This window comes from Carassius carassius, chromosome 6, assembly GCF_963082965.1.
Source record: "Carassius carassius chromosome 6, fCarCar2.1, whole genome shotgun sequence".
In the NCBI taxonomy this organism is placed as follows: Eukaryota; Metazoa; Chordata; class Actinopteri; order Cypriniformes; family Cyprinidae; genus Carassius; species Carassius carassius.
Window position 1 is genome coordinate 37,511,757 of NC_081760.1, and position 15,876 is coordinate 37,527,632.

At 37.2% G+C, this 15,876-nt stretch overlaps 3 protein-coding genes across 4 annotated transcripts in view; 1 reads left to right on the plus strand and 2 right to left on the minus strand.

Annotated features, from left to right (window-relative positions):
• Positions 1-1,835, plus strand: part of LOC132142842 (very-long-chain enoyl-CoA reductase-like) — a 9,160-nt gene extending 7,325 nt beyond the window's left edge. For both annotated transcript variants that reach the window (XM_059553016.1, XM_059553015.1), the window contains 4 exons: positions 166-209; positions 299-356; positions 449-537; positions 1,393-1,835. In XM_059553016.1, the coding sequence (XP_059408999.1) occupies positions 166-209; positions 299-356; positions 449-537; positions 1,393-1,566 (365 nt within the window). In that variant the 3' untranslated portion in view covers positions 1,567-1,835. The remainder of the gene's footprint in view (positions 1-165; positions 210-298; positions 357-448; positions 538-1,392) is intronic.
• A 419-nt stretch (positions 1,836-2,254) lies between these two features.
• Positions 2,255-4,838, minus strand: LOC132142042 (NADH dehydrogenase [ubiquinone] 1 beta subcomplex subunit 7-like). Its single transcript, XM_059551679.1, has 3 exons — positions 4,578-4,838; positions 3,448-3,616; positions 2,255-2,416 (listed from the first exon to the last, which is right to left on the minus strand). Exons 1-3 carry the CDS (start codon positions 4,687-4,689, stop codon positions 2,335-2,337), a joined length of 363 nt encoding a protein of 120 aa, XP_059407662.1. The 5' UTR covers positions 4,690-4,838; the 3' UTR covers positions 2,255-2,334.
• A 1,251-nt stretch (positions 4,839-6,089) lies between these two features.
• On the minus strand, positions 6,090-14,613 carry zgc:136908 (Transitional endoplasmic reticulum ATPase). Its single transcript, XM_059553022.1, has 19 exons — positions 14,454-14,613; positions 13,449-13,560; positions 12,855-13,027; positions 12,575-12,717; positions 11,787-11,917; positions 11,571-11,702; positions 11,347-11,449; positions 10,933-11,066; positions 10,706-10,841; positions 10,492-10,604; positions 10,252-10,416; positions 9,677-9,799; positions 9,453-9,600; positions 9,198-9,262; positions 8,417-8,595; positions 8,199-8,328; positions 7,951-8,109; positions 7,012-7,163; positions 6,090-6,924 (listed from the first exon to the last, which is right to left on the minus strand). Exons 1-19 carry the CDS (start codon positions 14,474-14,476, stop codon positions 6,828-6,830), a joined length of 2,418 nt encoding a protein of 805 aa, XP_059409005.1. The 5' UTR covers positions 14,477-14,613; the 3' UTR covers positions 6,090-6,827.
• Between the last annotated feature and the right edge of the window lie 1,263 nt (positions 14,614-15,876).

Sequence of the window (15,876 nt, forward strand, 5' to 3'; positions counted from 1 at the left end):
ATTTAGAGGCTTTTTTTTTCAGAAACATGACACAATCTTACCAACCCTCATAATGTATGTTAAGGTTTACTTTAGTGGTTCCTGATTCATCAAACAACAGTTAAGCCAATTCAACATTTCTCTGGATTAGACTGACATTCTCTCACACTCCTGTTTGTGTTGCAGTCTATGGAGAGCAGCAGATCAGACTGGCCCTCATCGTGTTCCTGGTAGGATCTGTTATTATACAGGATGTTAATGTCTCACTCATCATCTAATCCATGATAAAACTGACCTCATGATCTCTTTATGGTCACAGTTCTGTCAGATCGGAAACTTCTCCATCCACATTGCCCTGAGAAATCTTCGCCCTCCAGGTAAGATCCCACACTCGTCTTTGGTTTTTTCATCTGTTTCTTGACTCATTATTTGATTAGACTGCCAAAAGTAATGATTTTTCTTTCTGCAGGATCTAAGACTAGGAAGATCCCATATCCGACTAAAAACCCTTTTACGTGGATCTTCCTGCTGGTCTCATGTCCCAACTACACGTATGAGGTCAGCCCTTACTCCTCCATAAGAAAAACATCAGGAAATGCAGAATACACACCTCTTAATTAAAAAAAAACACATTAATTATTTTGTTATAATTATTCCCATTACTGTTGGTAACACTTCACAATAACCTTCATTAGTTAATGCGTTATCTAGCATCAACTAGCAATGAGCAACCCATTTAATACAGTATTTTTGAATCTTTGTTAATTTTCATTACTGCAATACAGATAAAACTTAAAAAATACTATAAATTAATGAGGATTGAGCAAGAAATGCTTAAAATAACACCCCAATGCAATAAAAAATAATAATAATATATATATAAACGTGCATATAATGTCTAAAAACAATGAGTTATTTAGATTCAGGGGTTTAAGTATGACCTGGATCTTTTACCTAAATTACAATTTGGCAATTTTACAAGTGTGGCTCTGATGATATTTGTGATCCTGGAGCACAGGTCTTAAAACTCTGGGGTACATTTGTAGCAATAGTCAAAAATACATTGTATGGGTCACAATTATAGATTTTTCTTTTATGCCAAAATTCATTGGGATATTAAGTAAAGATTATGTTTCATGAAGACATTTTGTAACTTTACCTACTGTGAATATATCAACTTAATATTTGAACAGTAATATGCATTGCTAACATTTCATTTCCAAAGCGATTTTCTCTATATTTTGACTTTTTTGCACCCTCAGATTCCAGATTTTCAAACAGTTGTTTAAAAAATTCTATCCTTATGGCTGGTTTTGTGGCCCAGGGTCACATTTGTAATGTGTATTGTGGCTGAAGTGTGTGTTTTCATCACATGATCTGAATCTGCTCTGGTGTGTGTGTGTGTGTGTCCAGCTGGGCTCGTGGCTGGGCTTCACTCTGATGACCCAGTGTCTGCCCGTGGCCTTCTTCACGCTGGTGGGCTTCATTCAGATGACCGTGTGGGCCAAAGGAAAGCACCGCAGCTACCTGAAGGAGTTCCGTGACTATCCCACGCTCCGCTCGCCCATCCTGCCCTTCTTCCTGTAGGACAGAGTCACGCAGTGTTCCCCTCGTCTTTTTAACCTCTTCTTCTCGTCTCGTCCTCCCCTAATCTTCTCTTTTATACTGTGTCATGCCTCTTTCCTGCATCTGCTCATCTCTTGGATCAGACTGATTCTGAATAATAAAGTCAGCTCAGATCCAGAAGCTTTGCTCTAATAGCTCCATATCGCCCTCTGTGGGCTGGATGATGTCTATCATCTGAGGAAACCTCATGAAAATGATCATTTTGTATTTTGAGTGCATTACGTGCTAATGAATGAGTTTTTGAGATCTCTGATGTGCACTGATGGTTTGATGGCTGTGACTTTAGTAAAGATGTTTAGTTCTGCGTGCCACTAACAGAAGGACCGGAAGTAAGCGGTTGAAGACCAGCGACTGTATTCAGCACTGTAGAGACAAACCTGATTATTAGACTACACGTGAAGCTAAAGGTAACTTAGCGCAGACTGCAGATGTCAGAACTGTTTTGTTGACCTAACAATTTATATTAAATAATTAAAAAATACACTGTCATTGGCTTGCTCTTTGTATATTGTATTCATAAAACATGCTGTGTAATTCATGAAAAGTGTGTAGCATTTCACATATTATGCTGTTCAGTTTCTGGATAAACGTCTTTGTTCATACACATCCCTGTGTGTTTTAAGAAAATGCTCTATTCATGTTTTGAGAGCAAGATAATCTTTATTATTGAGAGAGCCATTTATATACACAGAAACAGCAGATGGAGAAATGAAAACGAGGGTGGGATATTTATGCTGCATTTTCCTCGATCCTCTTTTTCCTCAAGTTCAGTCTTCTCTCTCTCTCATACTCTTTCATCCTCATCACATAGCTGCAAAGAAGACAAACTCAATAAGACAAACATATAAAAAAATTATACTCAAAGTTTGAGTAAGCAAAAAAAAGTAATTTTAAATTAGTTGATTATCACAGAATGAAATATGATTTGTGTTATATAACCAGGGGTGCACGTCATTTTTTCAGTCTGGTTCTCAAGAGAACCTGGAGATTTGGTTTGGTCCTCACACTGCATTTAGTGTGACCCATTAAATGCAACTATAAAAAATTAATTAATAACAGTTATTATATTATTACGCTTTATTTATTTATTAAATAATAGTAAATAAACTAAATAAAAATGTGTGATATTAAAAATAAAAAGCAGTCCTAGTATTGAATACAAATGCATTTATTTTATAGTAAATAAACGTAAAAATAAAATGCTAATATTTTAAGAGCGTCAGTGGATGAATGTCACAGTTTTGTATTGTGCTTTGAAACGGTAGGCATTGCCTAGATTTATGCTTTCAGCTTGTAAATAAAACTTATACAGTACAGTTTGTGATCTAAGATGGTAATTGTGCATTAACAGCTGTCAACCATGTCGGCACGCAAATGCGCTGTCAGAACATATTTATATACCGCATTTTTTATTTTGGTCGCATGCGGACCACTTATGTGCATCCATGTATATAACAGTTGTGGGCCTACTTCACATTACACTTTCACTTTAGTAATAAAATAAGTCTTTAAAAAATTATTTTGATTTAATAATATAAATTATTTTAACGCTTAAGGTTTGTATTATTATTGATAAACTACTGAACTTAGTAAAGTTTTTAAAAAATATGTAAGAAAGAATAATATTTATCATGGGAAATGTTAAAATCGTCTCAAACTCTAGCAGGATTTACAATTTTGTTCAAGCCAAATTAAACTAAATATGCTTTCAAAGTAATGTTTTTGAATCCTGAGGATCCAGCAGTGATCTGCTGATATGAAATCAGTGAAAACCATCTTGATGGAGGAAGCAGTGCCTCTGCAGTAGTGCAGTTAAAGGAGTGACTGTGTTGTGTTTCTTACTCCTGATGTTCACAGTAGTCCCAGTCGTGTCTCTCGTGTTTGCAGGCGAGGAAGTTGGGGAAATTGTCTCTCTTGCACTTGAGGAGTTTGAGCAGGTAGTGTGCGCAGTAATCACGCTGCTCCACCGGCAGCATGGCCAGGTTCATCTGCTCACGCGTCGCCACCATCACTAACAACACCAAGAAGAGGAGATGAGCTTCACAAGAAACTAACGATACATCACGCTCATCCTTCTATTACACTACAGAGTGGACTAGCTAGGACAGGTCAACTCAAGCACTTTTAAACACACACAAAATATACACTAAATGATTTAAATTGCAAATATAGATTCCATCCATTTATACACACACTTATGTTAAGCAAATTAATCAGTCATTCATAAATGAAATGGGTAACATTTCTGTAACTGTACTTACAAAAAGAGTATATATATATATATACATACTAGGTATGTAACAGTACTAATAAACTGAATGCATTTTAAATAAACATCATCCACAATTATATATTTATCATCAATAAATCGGATATTTCAATTGCATCAGTTTGGTACTTTATGTTAAAACTGCAATCCAAATGCGAGTAAATGTTATGTTTTTAAGAGGAAGATTTATGCAATTTTAATAAATCTTAGATTTGGTCCTTTTTCCCTCCACATAAAATACTTAGATTAGCCTTTAAAAGTTAGTCATCAAGTGTGTTTTCTTCAAGACTTGTCAGAACATTTTAAAGTCAGTAACAAAAAGGTAGATTGGTCCAATGTAAATCAGTTAAGTAAGACTAATTACCGAACTGCTGGTTAATCAAACTAGTTATGACCGTGCAAACATGTTGTTCGTGTTTATGCAACGAACTGGCCTCTGGAAATGTAAAAAACCTTACATGACTCTTGAGTTATATTGACAGCAAATCTACAAGAGTAACGTTACAGGTGACAACTTTCAACTAAACAGACACATTTAAGAGCATGTTTTTGTAGACGCCTCTTGTTTGTATCTGAAGTTCAAAGTCAATCTGAGCACCTGAAGACTCGCGGTTCATGTTTACAGACTAACACAAGACTGAAAGTGACGGATAGTGTGTGTGAAAGGCGCGGATGAAGGTGTAGTGGAGCGGTGTTGGCTCACCTCTCTCCTTCCGCTCCGGGAAGCCCAGCTGCGGGTCATACTCGGACGGTTTCCTCGGGTCTGGCGTCACATCTCTCTCCGTGATGTAACTGCGCACGAGGTGTGACCCCATTCTGAACGCGGTATCTCACCACTGACAGCTAAATGTCCAACCACTGACAATAATATATTATAACGCAGAAATCAAATCGATTCTGCACACTACCATTCGGTCACCTCCAGAAACCCTCCTTTACTTCCGGTCTGCGCCGGAAGTAAACACGCGCAACGAGTAATATGCTCCTGAACGCCCTCGACACTAATGAATCTGTTCCGCCTCATTCTCTGCTTAAAGGATGTCAAAAGTTCTAACTTAAAATCATTAAAATAATTCGCTTATATTGCAACTTTCATAACAAAAGTTACAAGATATATTACATCAATTAGCTTTAGATTTTAAATTTATATGTCAATATATAACATATTTTCCGCGTTAATAAAATACAATAAAATCGCAGGTGAGGTACATTTATATTTGATTTCCTAGTCAGAGACTAGACGTCGCATTAACATTAAACTGTACGTATACTTACGGCTTCCATTAAATAAAATTAGTGAAGCGAATCAAATTTGAGCATAGACAGTAAAAGAAATTTTGAGCAAATGACATCTTCTCAAGCTCTATTTCCGCTGGGGTGAATGAAAGCCCGCCAAACATTGTCGCCACAGAAATTAAAAAACTAACGGTTAGTCAACTTGCTCTGGTTCATTTCAGTTATTTGATGTATTAATGCAAGTATTTATGTTTTTTAAATTATTAATGACATTGTCAGGCCTAGTTAAACAGAACTGGAGTGAAAGTACTGTGGAACCGAAATGAATGTTTACTAAAGTGGATTCATGTGTCTGCAAATTTGTTTTGTGGTAAGTTATGAAGCTAATGTTTACAAAAATAATTAGGTTAAATGAACGTTTGGTTTAAGTTTGAAAATGAACTTTTTGGCCTAATGTATGGCGTGGCTGGGTACATGGGCCAAACTTTTACCATGTGACTTATCACATTTTCACTTAAAACTGCTTATTAAAACCAAGGTTGACAGTCAGTGTATTGTATTCTGTTTGCACTTATATCTTTATTTGTGCATCTTTGAAGTTCATGATTGTTATTAATGGGGATTTTGTGTTTATCTAGAATGCACTATCTTCGTCCTGATTTTTAATCTTTATTGATAATCATTAAATGTATATTGATAAGAAGTGTTTGTGTGTGTGTGTGTGTGTGTGCATAAAAAGTGTATAGGCTAATTTAATTGATGTTACACAGTGCTGTAATCTTTTGTATTTTCTAATTCTTTTGTATAGAATTAGAATAGAGAGATAGAGAGTGTTAGAGTTAGAGGGTCAAATGAAGATGGAAGAGATGGGTTTTTAACTGATTCTTGAAGATGGTTGTGTTTTCAAACAGCATCTCAAGCTTGTAACACACGTGATATCAGTCACAGCATATCCTACATGACTAATAAAAATCACAAACAAATTATATATAATTTTATTTCAAATAAAAGGAAAACAAAGTGATTTGAATCCAAGCAGCTCTAAAAGATTTTAAAATAGCTCTGCATCCTTCTGAAGGCACTCTGCCTGTGTTTGCAGCATTGATCACGTTGACCATTTTAACAATATTAATCAAACAAACAAAATATTTAGCATACTGTCTGTGGAAAAATATCATCAGTGATTAGCCTATGTTTATTTAATTGTAGACTTTATTACTAAGACATGTTAAACTTGCTGAAATATCCACAACAGATGCACATCAAAGTACCATAGCAACAGTAGGCTCACTACGCATCGTTTTAAAAATCAAACAATCATTGTAGAAAAACAAAAAACGACTCTTGTTATGTCGAGATCACGAGAAAATTTAGGCTTGATCACGAGAAAACAAGAAAGAAAAAGAATCACATCCCATGGCCTCTTATAACTTCTGTACTTCTATAGCTTCAGGGACATGACATTTTCTTTAGTACAGTCAGGCACGCATTTCACATCAACACATATATTTAACAGCATCATCTTATAATTTAATATAAGAATAATAGGCATTCAATTGAATTTCTCTGGCAGGACTATAAGAGATTAATATTGATATTGATTATTCTTCATTATTAATAATCATAATGTGCCGAATCCAGTTGAAAGTGAATTTAATTTCTTCTCTCACTGTCGCACACACCAGGTGTCGGGCTGGTAGAAGACACTTGACTTTGATTACTGATAGAGATCATCGTCTCCCTCATCTCTGAAATTACCCCCCGAGCCTTGGCCTGACCCCTGACCTCCACCTGACTGAGGTGCTGTAGGAAACCTGCCGATGAGAGACGGTTTACTGAACAAAATGAGCTATGGAGTGCTATGAGGTACTGGTGATTTGTGTGTTTATGTGTTTGAGTACCTGAAGTTCCCGAACCCACGGCTTTGCTGAAGCGTCTGAGCAAACATCTCATACTTGCGTATGTCATTATCACTGACAGAGCGACGGGCAAATCTCATGGCTTCCTCAAAATGATCCTTCCTGATCTCAGGCACCGGGTCATAATCATCATCCTGGAAACAGGTGTGAAGGTGTGATGCACAGGTATGAAGTCACCAAGACACATGTGCCTTTTTAAGTAAGTGGATTCCCTTACGCAAAGAAAATGTATTTCCTAATATATGAATGATCAATATATTAAATCATTTAACGGTATATTGAAAATATACAGAATAATATATTGTGTTAATATATTACAATATATTAAATAATACATAAGGAATTGCTACTTTCATATATCGAAAAATATGTGACAGTTTATTTAATTATATATTATAATGTCATTTTATGTTCAGGAATACACTTAATAACATATGGATATACATCTGGTAAGATATGGTTCCGCATGTATATAGATATATTAGATTTTATAATTACATGATATTTGTTTCATATTTTCATATATAGCTAGTTAAGAACAGCACAAGCACACCTGCACGTATTAAAGTATTTAGCAAAGAGACGATCACTGTGTAGAAGAGAGCATAATCATTACTTTTTAATTACATCAACGTGACCCTAAAAACTAGAAATCTGCTGTAAATCATTTGTGAATATTCGTGTACATGCATTCATATTTATATGGGAACATGTATATGTGCTATTTTTGTCTTTTTTTCTAAATATTTTTATATGCATCATTATATTGCCACACGTCCAATGAATATATTGCAGAATTTTGAAAAATATAAGTACTAGTTTCCTATACTATAGTGATAATTAATGTATTATTAATTATATAATTATATTAATTAATTATTAATATATCCATGTATTTTTTTCAGTCACATGCACACTAACCATAGCAGTCTCTTTCTTGGCTTGGCGCTGTCTCTCAGTACGGAGCTCTGCTTCTATAGATTCTCTTATAGCAAGCTTACAGGCCCTCTGACAGATCTCAGTCAGGTCTGCTCCTGAGAATCCCTCTGTTATACGGGACAGATACGCCAGGTCTACGTCCTTAAAAAACACACAAAAAACACACACAGTTAGAAGGTGGTTTTATGTGGAGATGCATGTATGTCTGTATCAGGTTTTGTGTGAATGACCTTAGCGATAGGAGACTTGCGGAGGTTGGCGCGCAGGATGGCAGAGCGGGAGGCCATGTCAGGTAGAGGGATGTAAATCAATTGATCCAAACGTCCAGGCCTCAGGATTGCAGGATCAATGATATCAGGCCTAAGAGCGACAGACAGGAATCTGAGAACATCCCCTCCTCACTTTGTCAACTGCCAACAAATGCAAGCAACAAATGAGTTTTTGTCACCTGTTGGTGGCCCCAATGATAAAGACGTTCTTCTTATTGGTCATTCCATCCATTTCTGTCAAGATCTGGTTGATGACCCTGTCAGCCGCACCTCCTGCATCTCCAGCCCCGCCACCGCGTGCTTTAGCAATAGAGTCCAGCTCATCAAAGAACAGAATACATGGGGCCGCCTGCCGCGCCTGAGACCACAACAACAAAAGCAATCTGTGATATATATATATATACATCAGAATGAGATCTGGTTTGAACAGTCCCGCAATTAAAATGCACACTTACACCTTCTAAATGAGGTTCATACTGCTTTTATGAATGGAACATGAAAACCTCTTTTTGAGACACTGCAGTGTAAATAATAATATGTCTGAATTCTATTTAAAACGTCACATTTGTATCACATAAAATTTTTAATTTAAATTAAATTTAATTTTAATTTAATCATAAATATTAATTAGATGTAAAATAGTTTTTCTTATTTTTTTCTTTTATAAAGAAATTATTTTAATTCAGCAAAGGATGTACACAATTGATAAAAATGACAGCTGAGATAATTATAATGTTACAAAAGATTCTTATTTTGAATTAAGTTCAAAGAAAAAAACACTTTATATACTTCATTAAACAGTACAATCATTTTCAACTGTAAAAATGATAAGAAATGTACTAAAAACACTTTGAGTAAACGGATGAAAATTCAGCTTTGCCATCACAGGAATATGTCTATATATAGGATGTTAAAACCAGGTGTAAAAAGTGTGATAGTCATTGACAGTAGTTTGTTCACCTTGTCGAACACATCTCTGACATTTGCCTCTGATTCACCAAACCACATGGTGAGTAGCTCTGGGCCTGAAATCAGTACAAAATATGGAATATATTACACACACAAGTGCTCTCATGCTCCTCCTGTCCTTTTTTAACTTCAGTTTCTCTCTCACACATGGTCGACCGTGTGAGAATGTTGTTCCAGGATCAACAAGGATGTTGATCCAGGAACATGTTGTACTTGGTGAAATCATGCTCACCCTCACACACATACCTTTAATTGACACAAAGTTAGCCTGGCACTCATTGGCAATGGCTTTGGCTAGTAGGGTTTTGCCGCAACCAGGTGGACCATAGAACAAAACCCCTCGAGATGGAGTCATCCCAAACTTCAGAAATTTATCAGGATACTCAACAGGATACTTAACAGAGAGATAGAAAGTGAATGACCATCGTGTGTGTGTGTGTGTGTGTGTTTGTGTGTGTTTGTGGTTTTACCTGGACAAGCTCCTGTAACTCTCGCTTCACCTCTTCAAGTCCTCCAATGTCCTCCCAGTTTACCTGAGGAACCTCCACCAACGTCTCTCTCAGAGCAGATGGGTTACTCTGACTTAGAGCCCACTGGAAGTGCAGAAAACAATAGATATAATTCCCAAAGGAGAGCTAAATCACAAAAGAGATCTCTTTAATATTTCAATGGTTTCTCCTAGACAGGATTAAGACTAAAAACTGAATAATTTCTCAGATTGTAGAAGGGCTTTTAGCAATGTTTCATGCACAGCTATAAATGAGAGACAGAAGTTTTGCGTAGTTGCGCTACAGCCTTCATCTCTCAGTCATGTACATGAAATACATCACAATGCATAATCTAATATTTGAAGAATTTGTCAAAGCCAATAGCCTCATTGGCCACACTCCAATACAACATCAAAAATAATCAAAAAGATGAATCACTGTTTACATTTTTTCTGAAGACTTTTGGAAGCAACATTTGATCAATAGATTTGCTCTCTGGAATGGAAAAAGATTTAAAAACTAAGTATAATCTGTGTATGTGAAATGTTGAAGCTGACATTGAAGTCATCCATGGTGACGGCCAGTGAGTTGAGAAGGTCTGCGTCGATGCTGTCATCCTCCAGATCAATTAAGATCATCTTTTTGCGGATGGCCTGCAGTGCTGCCTCTGAACACAGAGCAGCCAGATCCGCTCCCACATGCCCGTGTGTTTCAGCGGCGATCTACCATAAACAGAAACATCCAGTTAAAAAATATCTGACATGACTTGGCCCCTCCATCACTCTCATCGTTCCCACCTTTTCCAGGTCCACATCGTCCGACAGTTTCATGTTCTTGGTGTGAATTTGTAAAATTTCCAGCCTGCCGGTGGAATCAGGGATGCCAATGTCAATCTCTCGATCAAAACGACCTACAACACATTTACAACTGACCTTTCTGTATTTTGGCGGATTCATTTGTTGATGCAAATTACTCTCAGCATGAATGTTATGAATGTGCACATGTTCGCACCAAAACGCCGAAGAGCAGGATCCACACTGTTGGGTCTGTTAGTGGCTGCCATGACTACAACATGAACCCGTTGTTTCAGGCCATCCATCAGTGTGAGCAGCTGAGAGACAATCCTCCGCTCAACCTCGCCATGAGTCTACAGACACGGCATGACCGTCAAACCAACGACAAACACCAGACTGTATATGATTACATAACATACCTGCTTCTCTTTCTCTTCTCCTTACCTTTTCTCGTTTCGGAGCGATTGCATCCAGCTCATCGATGAAGATGATAGCAGGGGCATTTTTCTCGGCCTCCTCGAAAGCTTTTCTCAGGTTGCTCTCAGACTCCCCTGCCAGTTTACTCATGATTTCAGGACCTGGGATACAAAAGCAACGGCATTAAGCACAGGAAATGCAATATTGAAATACAGCAGTTACTGATATTTGGCACAACAATATGATCTGCCAGATTTTCATTTGTTTGGCTTTTCAAGGTAAATACATGAAGTGAATTGGATGTCAGTGTAAAAAAATATCAATAAGCAGCTTTCAGTTGCATACTGTAGTAGAGATTTGGTGTTTACAGATATGCGTTATTGCAGGGCAACCAACAGTCTCAACAGTTTCAGACTGTGGCTTTCAAGTGTGCGTATGCACCATTGATGAGAAAGAAGAAAGCTCCTGTCTCATTAGCAACAGCACGAGCCACCAGCGTCTTGCCCGTCCCGGGTGGACCGTACAGCAGAATTCCTCTCGGAGGCTGAGGAACACAAGTGTGAGTGATTTTCTTTATTTATAATTGTGCGTATAAAATGCAAAGGTCTAGTTAAATAAGAAAATAGAGAGATACTGTAAATTGTTAGATGTGAAGTGATTCTCGCCTTCACTCCGATGGCTTTGAACAGGCCGGGGTGCCTGAGAGGCAGCTCCACCATCTCTTTAATCTGAGCCAGCTGTTTACGACACCCCCCGATGTCATCATACCCGATGTCATTCAGACTCTCCTCCTCATCCTGACACCATCAACATATGAAATCATGACATGGTGCAGAGGCTGAAATGGAGAAACTGTACAGATATGATGAAATCACACATACCTCTCGTTTGATTGGTTCTCCTTCACAGTGGACGATGGTATCTGGGGCAACGATGCAGTGTGGGGAGGGGTCTGTTTCTACGACTTTAAACTCCACTGCTCTCATGCCTCCTCTGACCAGGAAAATATCACCTGCAGAAAGCATAACAGTAAATAAACTCTGGTGAATTTTGGTACATTGTAAAATATGATGCATAGACTATTGTGTGTTTGTGTACTGAACTACTGTTGTCCATTGCATTATTGCTAAGCAACACTAAATCTATTGAAAATATTACCTGTATTATATCTTTTAATTGAGATAAAGCGATCATAAAATGAAACATAAATATTAGATGAAAAATCTAAACTTGCAGTTACTAAAAGTAAAACTGATAAAAATGCCATGAGACAAGAGTATAAAAAAACATCAAATGAAAGCTAATAATATTAATAAATACTAGAATAGTATATAAATAATAGTAAAATAACACTGATGTGTTGCAGTGCTACGTATTCCACTGGTAGATCATTATAATCGGCGCTGACTGAAAACTGTGCCTGCTTGCCTGATTAACAAAGCCCTTTTAAATGGATCAAGCTTTTTTAGGTAAGTAGTGCACAATAATTACATGTCGCAAAAATAGTATTGTTCTGTTTTACTAAATTACCAAAAACATTAAACCCTGACTTCTCTTCAGACCCCATCTGTCCAAATGTGCAATCCAATCTAGACCTGCATAACAAAATCACACTTAACACTAAACCTCTTATATTCATGTATCTAGCACACTTAATAAACATGTGTACCTTTGTGAACAGGCCGGTAGGCCTCCAGGAAATACGGCTTTAGAAAAACCTCAAACAGGTTGCCTGTTAGCCCCTCGATAGTGTCATCAATGGGCAGAACATGGATGCGCTTCCCATATTTCACATCTGGACAAGCGTTGATGCTATATACACACACATATGCATGATTATATCACATGTTTCAGAGATGATTTTGCCTGACCACTAGCAGCAGATAAGGCCTCTAGTTTTAAATGTATTTAATGATCTTGCAGTGAAATCAGATGTCAGCCGCGCACACCTGATGACGTCACCGAGGCGCACACGCAGGTTGTTGCGGGTCACTCTGTTCATGCGCACACGCTCATTGCCACATGTGTCGTCTGTGAGAATGATGCAGACCGTCTGTCTCCGCTTACGACCGCGTAACACCACCGTGTCTCCACGAAACAGCTGCAGTTCCTCCATTTTAACCTGTAACACCCATGCAGGGATTTATATGTACATGTTTTGGAAACCTGTTTGGAGCAATTATTTTTGCAATTTAATTTGGTGCAGCTAGTGATATAAAGTACACTCTGCAGTTTATCAGTCAACACTCAACCACACACACATATTTACTTAGCTGTCTAAATGGGCACATTACATAGACATCTATTTTTTTTATATTTACAGATAGTTATAGACTTTTTAACCTAAACCCACCTCTAGCCCTACCACTCAGAAAACTTTCTGCATTTTTACAGTTTCAAAAAAAACTTACGAATAAGGGCATCAACAAATTGGGTTTTTTGAGCAATTTTGTCAGGTTTTCCTCATTTTTGGGTACAAAAAATTTTGTCCCCAAAATATGGGTAAGTTGGTACACACACACACAAATAGACCGGTTGGTTACCTGTGACAGGCAGACAATACTGTTGTCCTCATTGTTGGCTTCATCCACGATGAGTCGATTCGGTCGAATCTTCTGCTTCAGAATAGCAGTGGAGTAATCCTCCGACTTTGGACTGTTCAACACACACACACACACACACACATGCATATTATTTAAAGCAAAATCTAATTTTCCACAACATTAATTGAAGTACATGCATTGTTCTTTATAAATGCCAAGTCAGCACATGTGTAAAAGCTTACTGTTGTTGTTTTGCTCCATCCTTTTTCAGAATTGATTAATAAAAACACCAGAGATATTTAAAAACACTTTATATAAATACTATAATAGTGTAGGAATAGTACACTATACCACACAGAATGATAACACTAGAATGCAGAAAAAAATCTAATTTATAGAAATAATATTTATTTTTAGCTGACAATTAGCTTCTCTTGAACTGTTTGAGAAACTGACAGAAATAAAAATAGAATAGCATTCATTGATTTTTAAATTAGAAAGGAAACATACATTTCATAAAGACTAACAGATCAATAGTTTATGTAGATTCAAATATGAAAATATAAAGTAATCGAGAAAAGTATAATATATTGGGTCATATCAAGGTTTAAACCCCCTTTTTTAGTCATAACTGTGTGTTTTAACAAGGAGAATGAAAGGTGAAAGCAGTCCTTGGTCGCTTGGTGAATACAAACCCACACACATACCCTGCTGTCTGGTCTCCTGTTTCTTCATGTGACACTGGTCTGTTTTTAGAGCAAAGTTATGTCTACTGCTAAGATCAAACTACTCAGACAAACACAAACACATACACATTACTTTTTGAGTTATTAAACATAGTATGAGTCCTATAAAAAAGAGACCAACACTGTAACATTCTGCCAATGCCAATGCAATGTTTAACAATAAAATATATATATACTTTTTTTTTTTTGAACAATCTTACACATTCAGTCTAACCAAACAAACACACATATGAACCCAAGGCTTAGCAGTTATACTCACTCTGAGGGTCCAGTGGCTGGCATTGCAGGGCAGGTGTTTATCTGAGGAGAAGAGCCAGTTCTGGGACGGAGACGATCAGAAATCAGTCTCTCCTTATTCTAGAGGTCAGAAGTCTGGAGTCCTCCGTTCACTGCTGTGCTGTAAGAAGTGTGACGCTCTTGCTGCACAGGCTCCATGCCTAGACACTGGATTACTGAAACCCATCCCCTCACATATAAATAAGTTTCTGTCGCAATAACCCAAGTTGCATGCATATGTACACAAACAGTGAGTAATTATGAATCTTTTTCAGAGTTTTCCTTTGTTTTCAAAAGTGCTTGCCCTCTTTCCCACTCGGCTCATTCCAGACATTCCTGTCTTCTTCTAACACACATTCACAAACAGTGTAAAGATTCAGAAACGTTCATCGATGCACTCATCTGGAAAGTACTTTTTAATGCAAGTAATCATAAAGCTTTCCGTCTTTGTCATTACAAAACAACAGAAATGTTGGAAGAAACAACCAAGACAGAAGTTCCTCAAAATGAACACAAATGAAAACACACTTGGACATTCAATAACTTACACAATTATTGGACAATGCTTTTTTTTTTCTTTTGGAGTCACTCCCAGCATCTACATTCATCAAGGTGGATGCTGGTCTAAAGTCGTAACTTATGGCTGTAGGTAAACATACCCTGATGGCATTTACAGTTGTATCCCAGACCAAACATTTGGGTCTCCATGTCACCCTCTGCTGGCAAACCCTCGAACATTTTAATTAGCTTTAAATAGCTTTTTGTCTTAAAATAGCTTTGTGCTGCTTGTTTTCTTGCAATCTAATGATGTATTTATTACAAATACTTGCTGAGAACACAAAAAAACAAGCTTGTAACAGTTTTTTGTTGACATTCGAAAAGAGGTTCATCATGAAAGTCATGAACAGGCATTATCAACATCGCAGTGAGCTCCAGCTTTCTGTTGCAAGTGGTCTTTAAACTGTAAATCAACCAAAGGGCCCTCTTGTGTTTTAGACAGTTAGTGGTTAACATTATAAAAATGACCATACAGTTTTATAAACAAACATACAAAGGAATAAATAAATCAAGAGAATTTGAGGAATTCAAGGTGCTACAATTGTCAGGCCAAACAAAGGTTACTCTAATCTGAAATCAGACTGACTTTTTGAGCAATTTAAACCCAGTCAGGGTCTCTTCACGATGGAAATTAACCTGCGTTTGGTGGCAGAATCAGTAACAGTCCTATTTACAAGTGTGATGGATCCATCTGTATGTGTGATCAGTCCACTGATGCAAAATACACTGGAGCGAAAGCACAGGTTATCAAGCGTGTTAGCATTTCAATGTGTCCCATTTCCACAAGTCAGTCCTTGTCATTTGTTAAATGGACCCATCCATTATTATTTGATTGTTTTCCACAAATT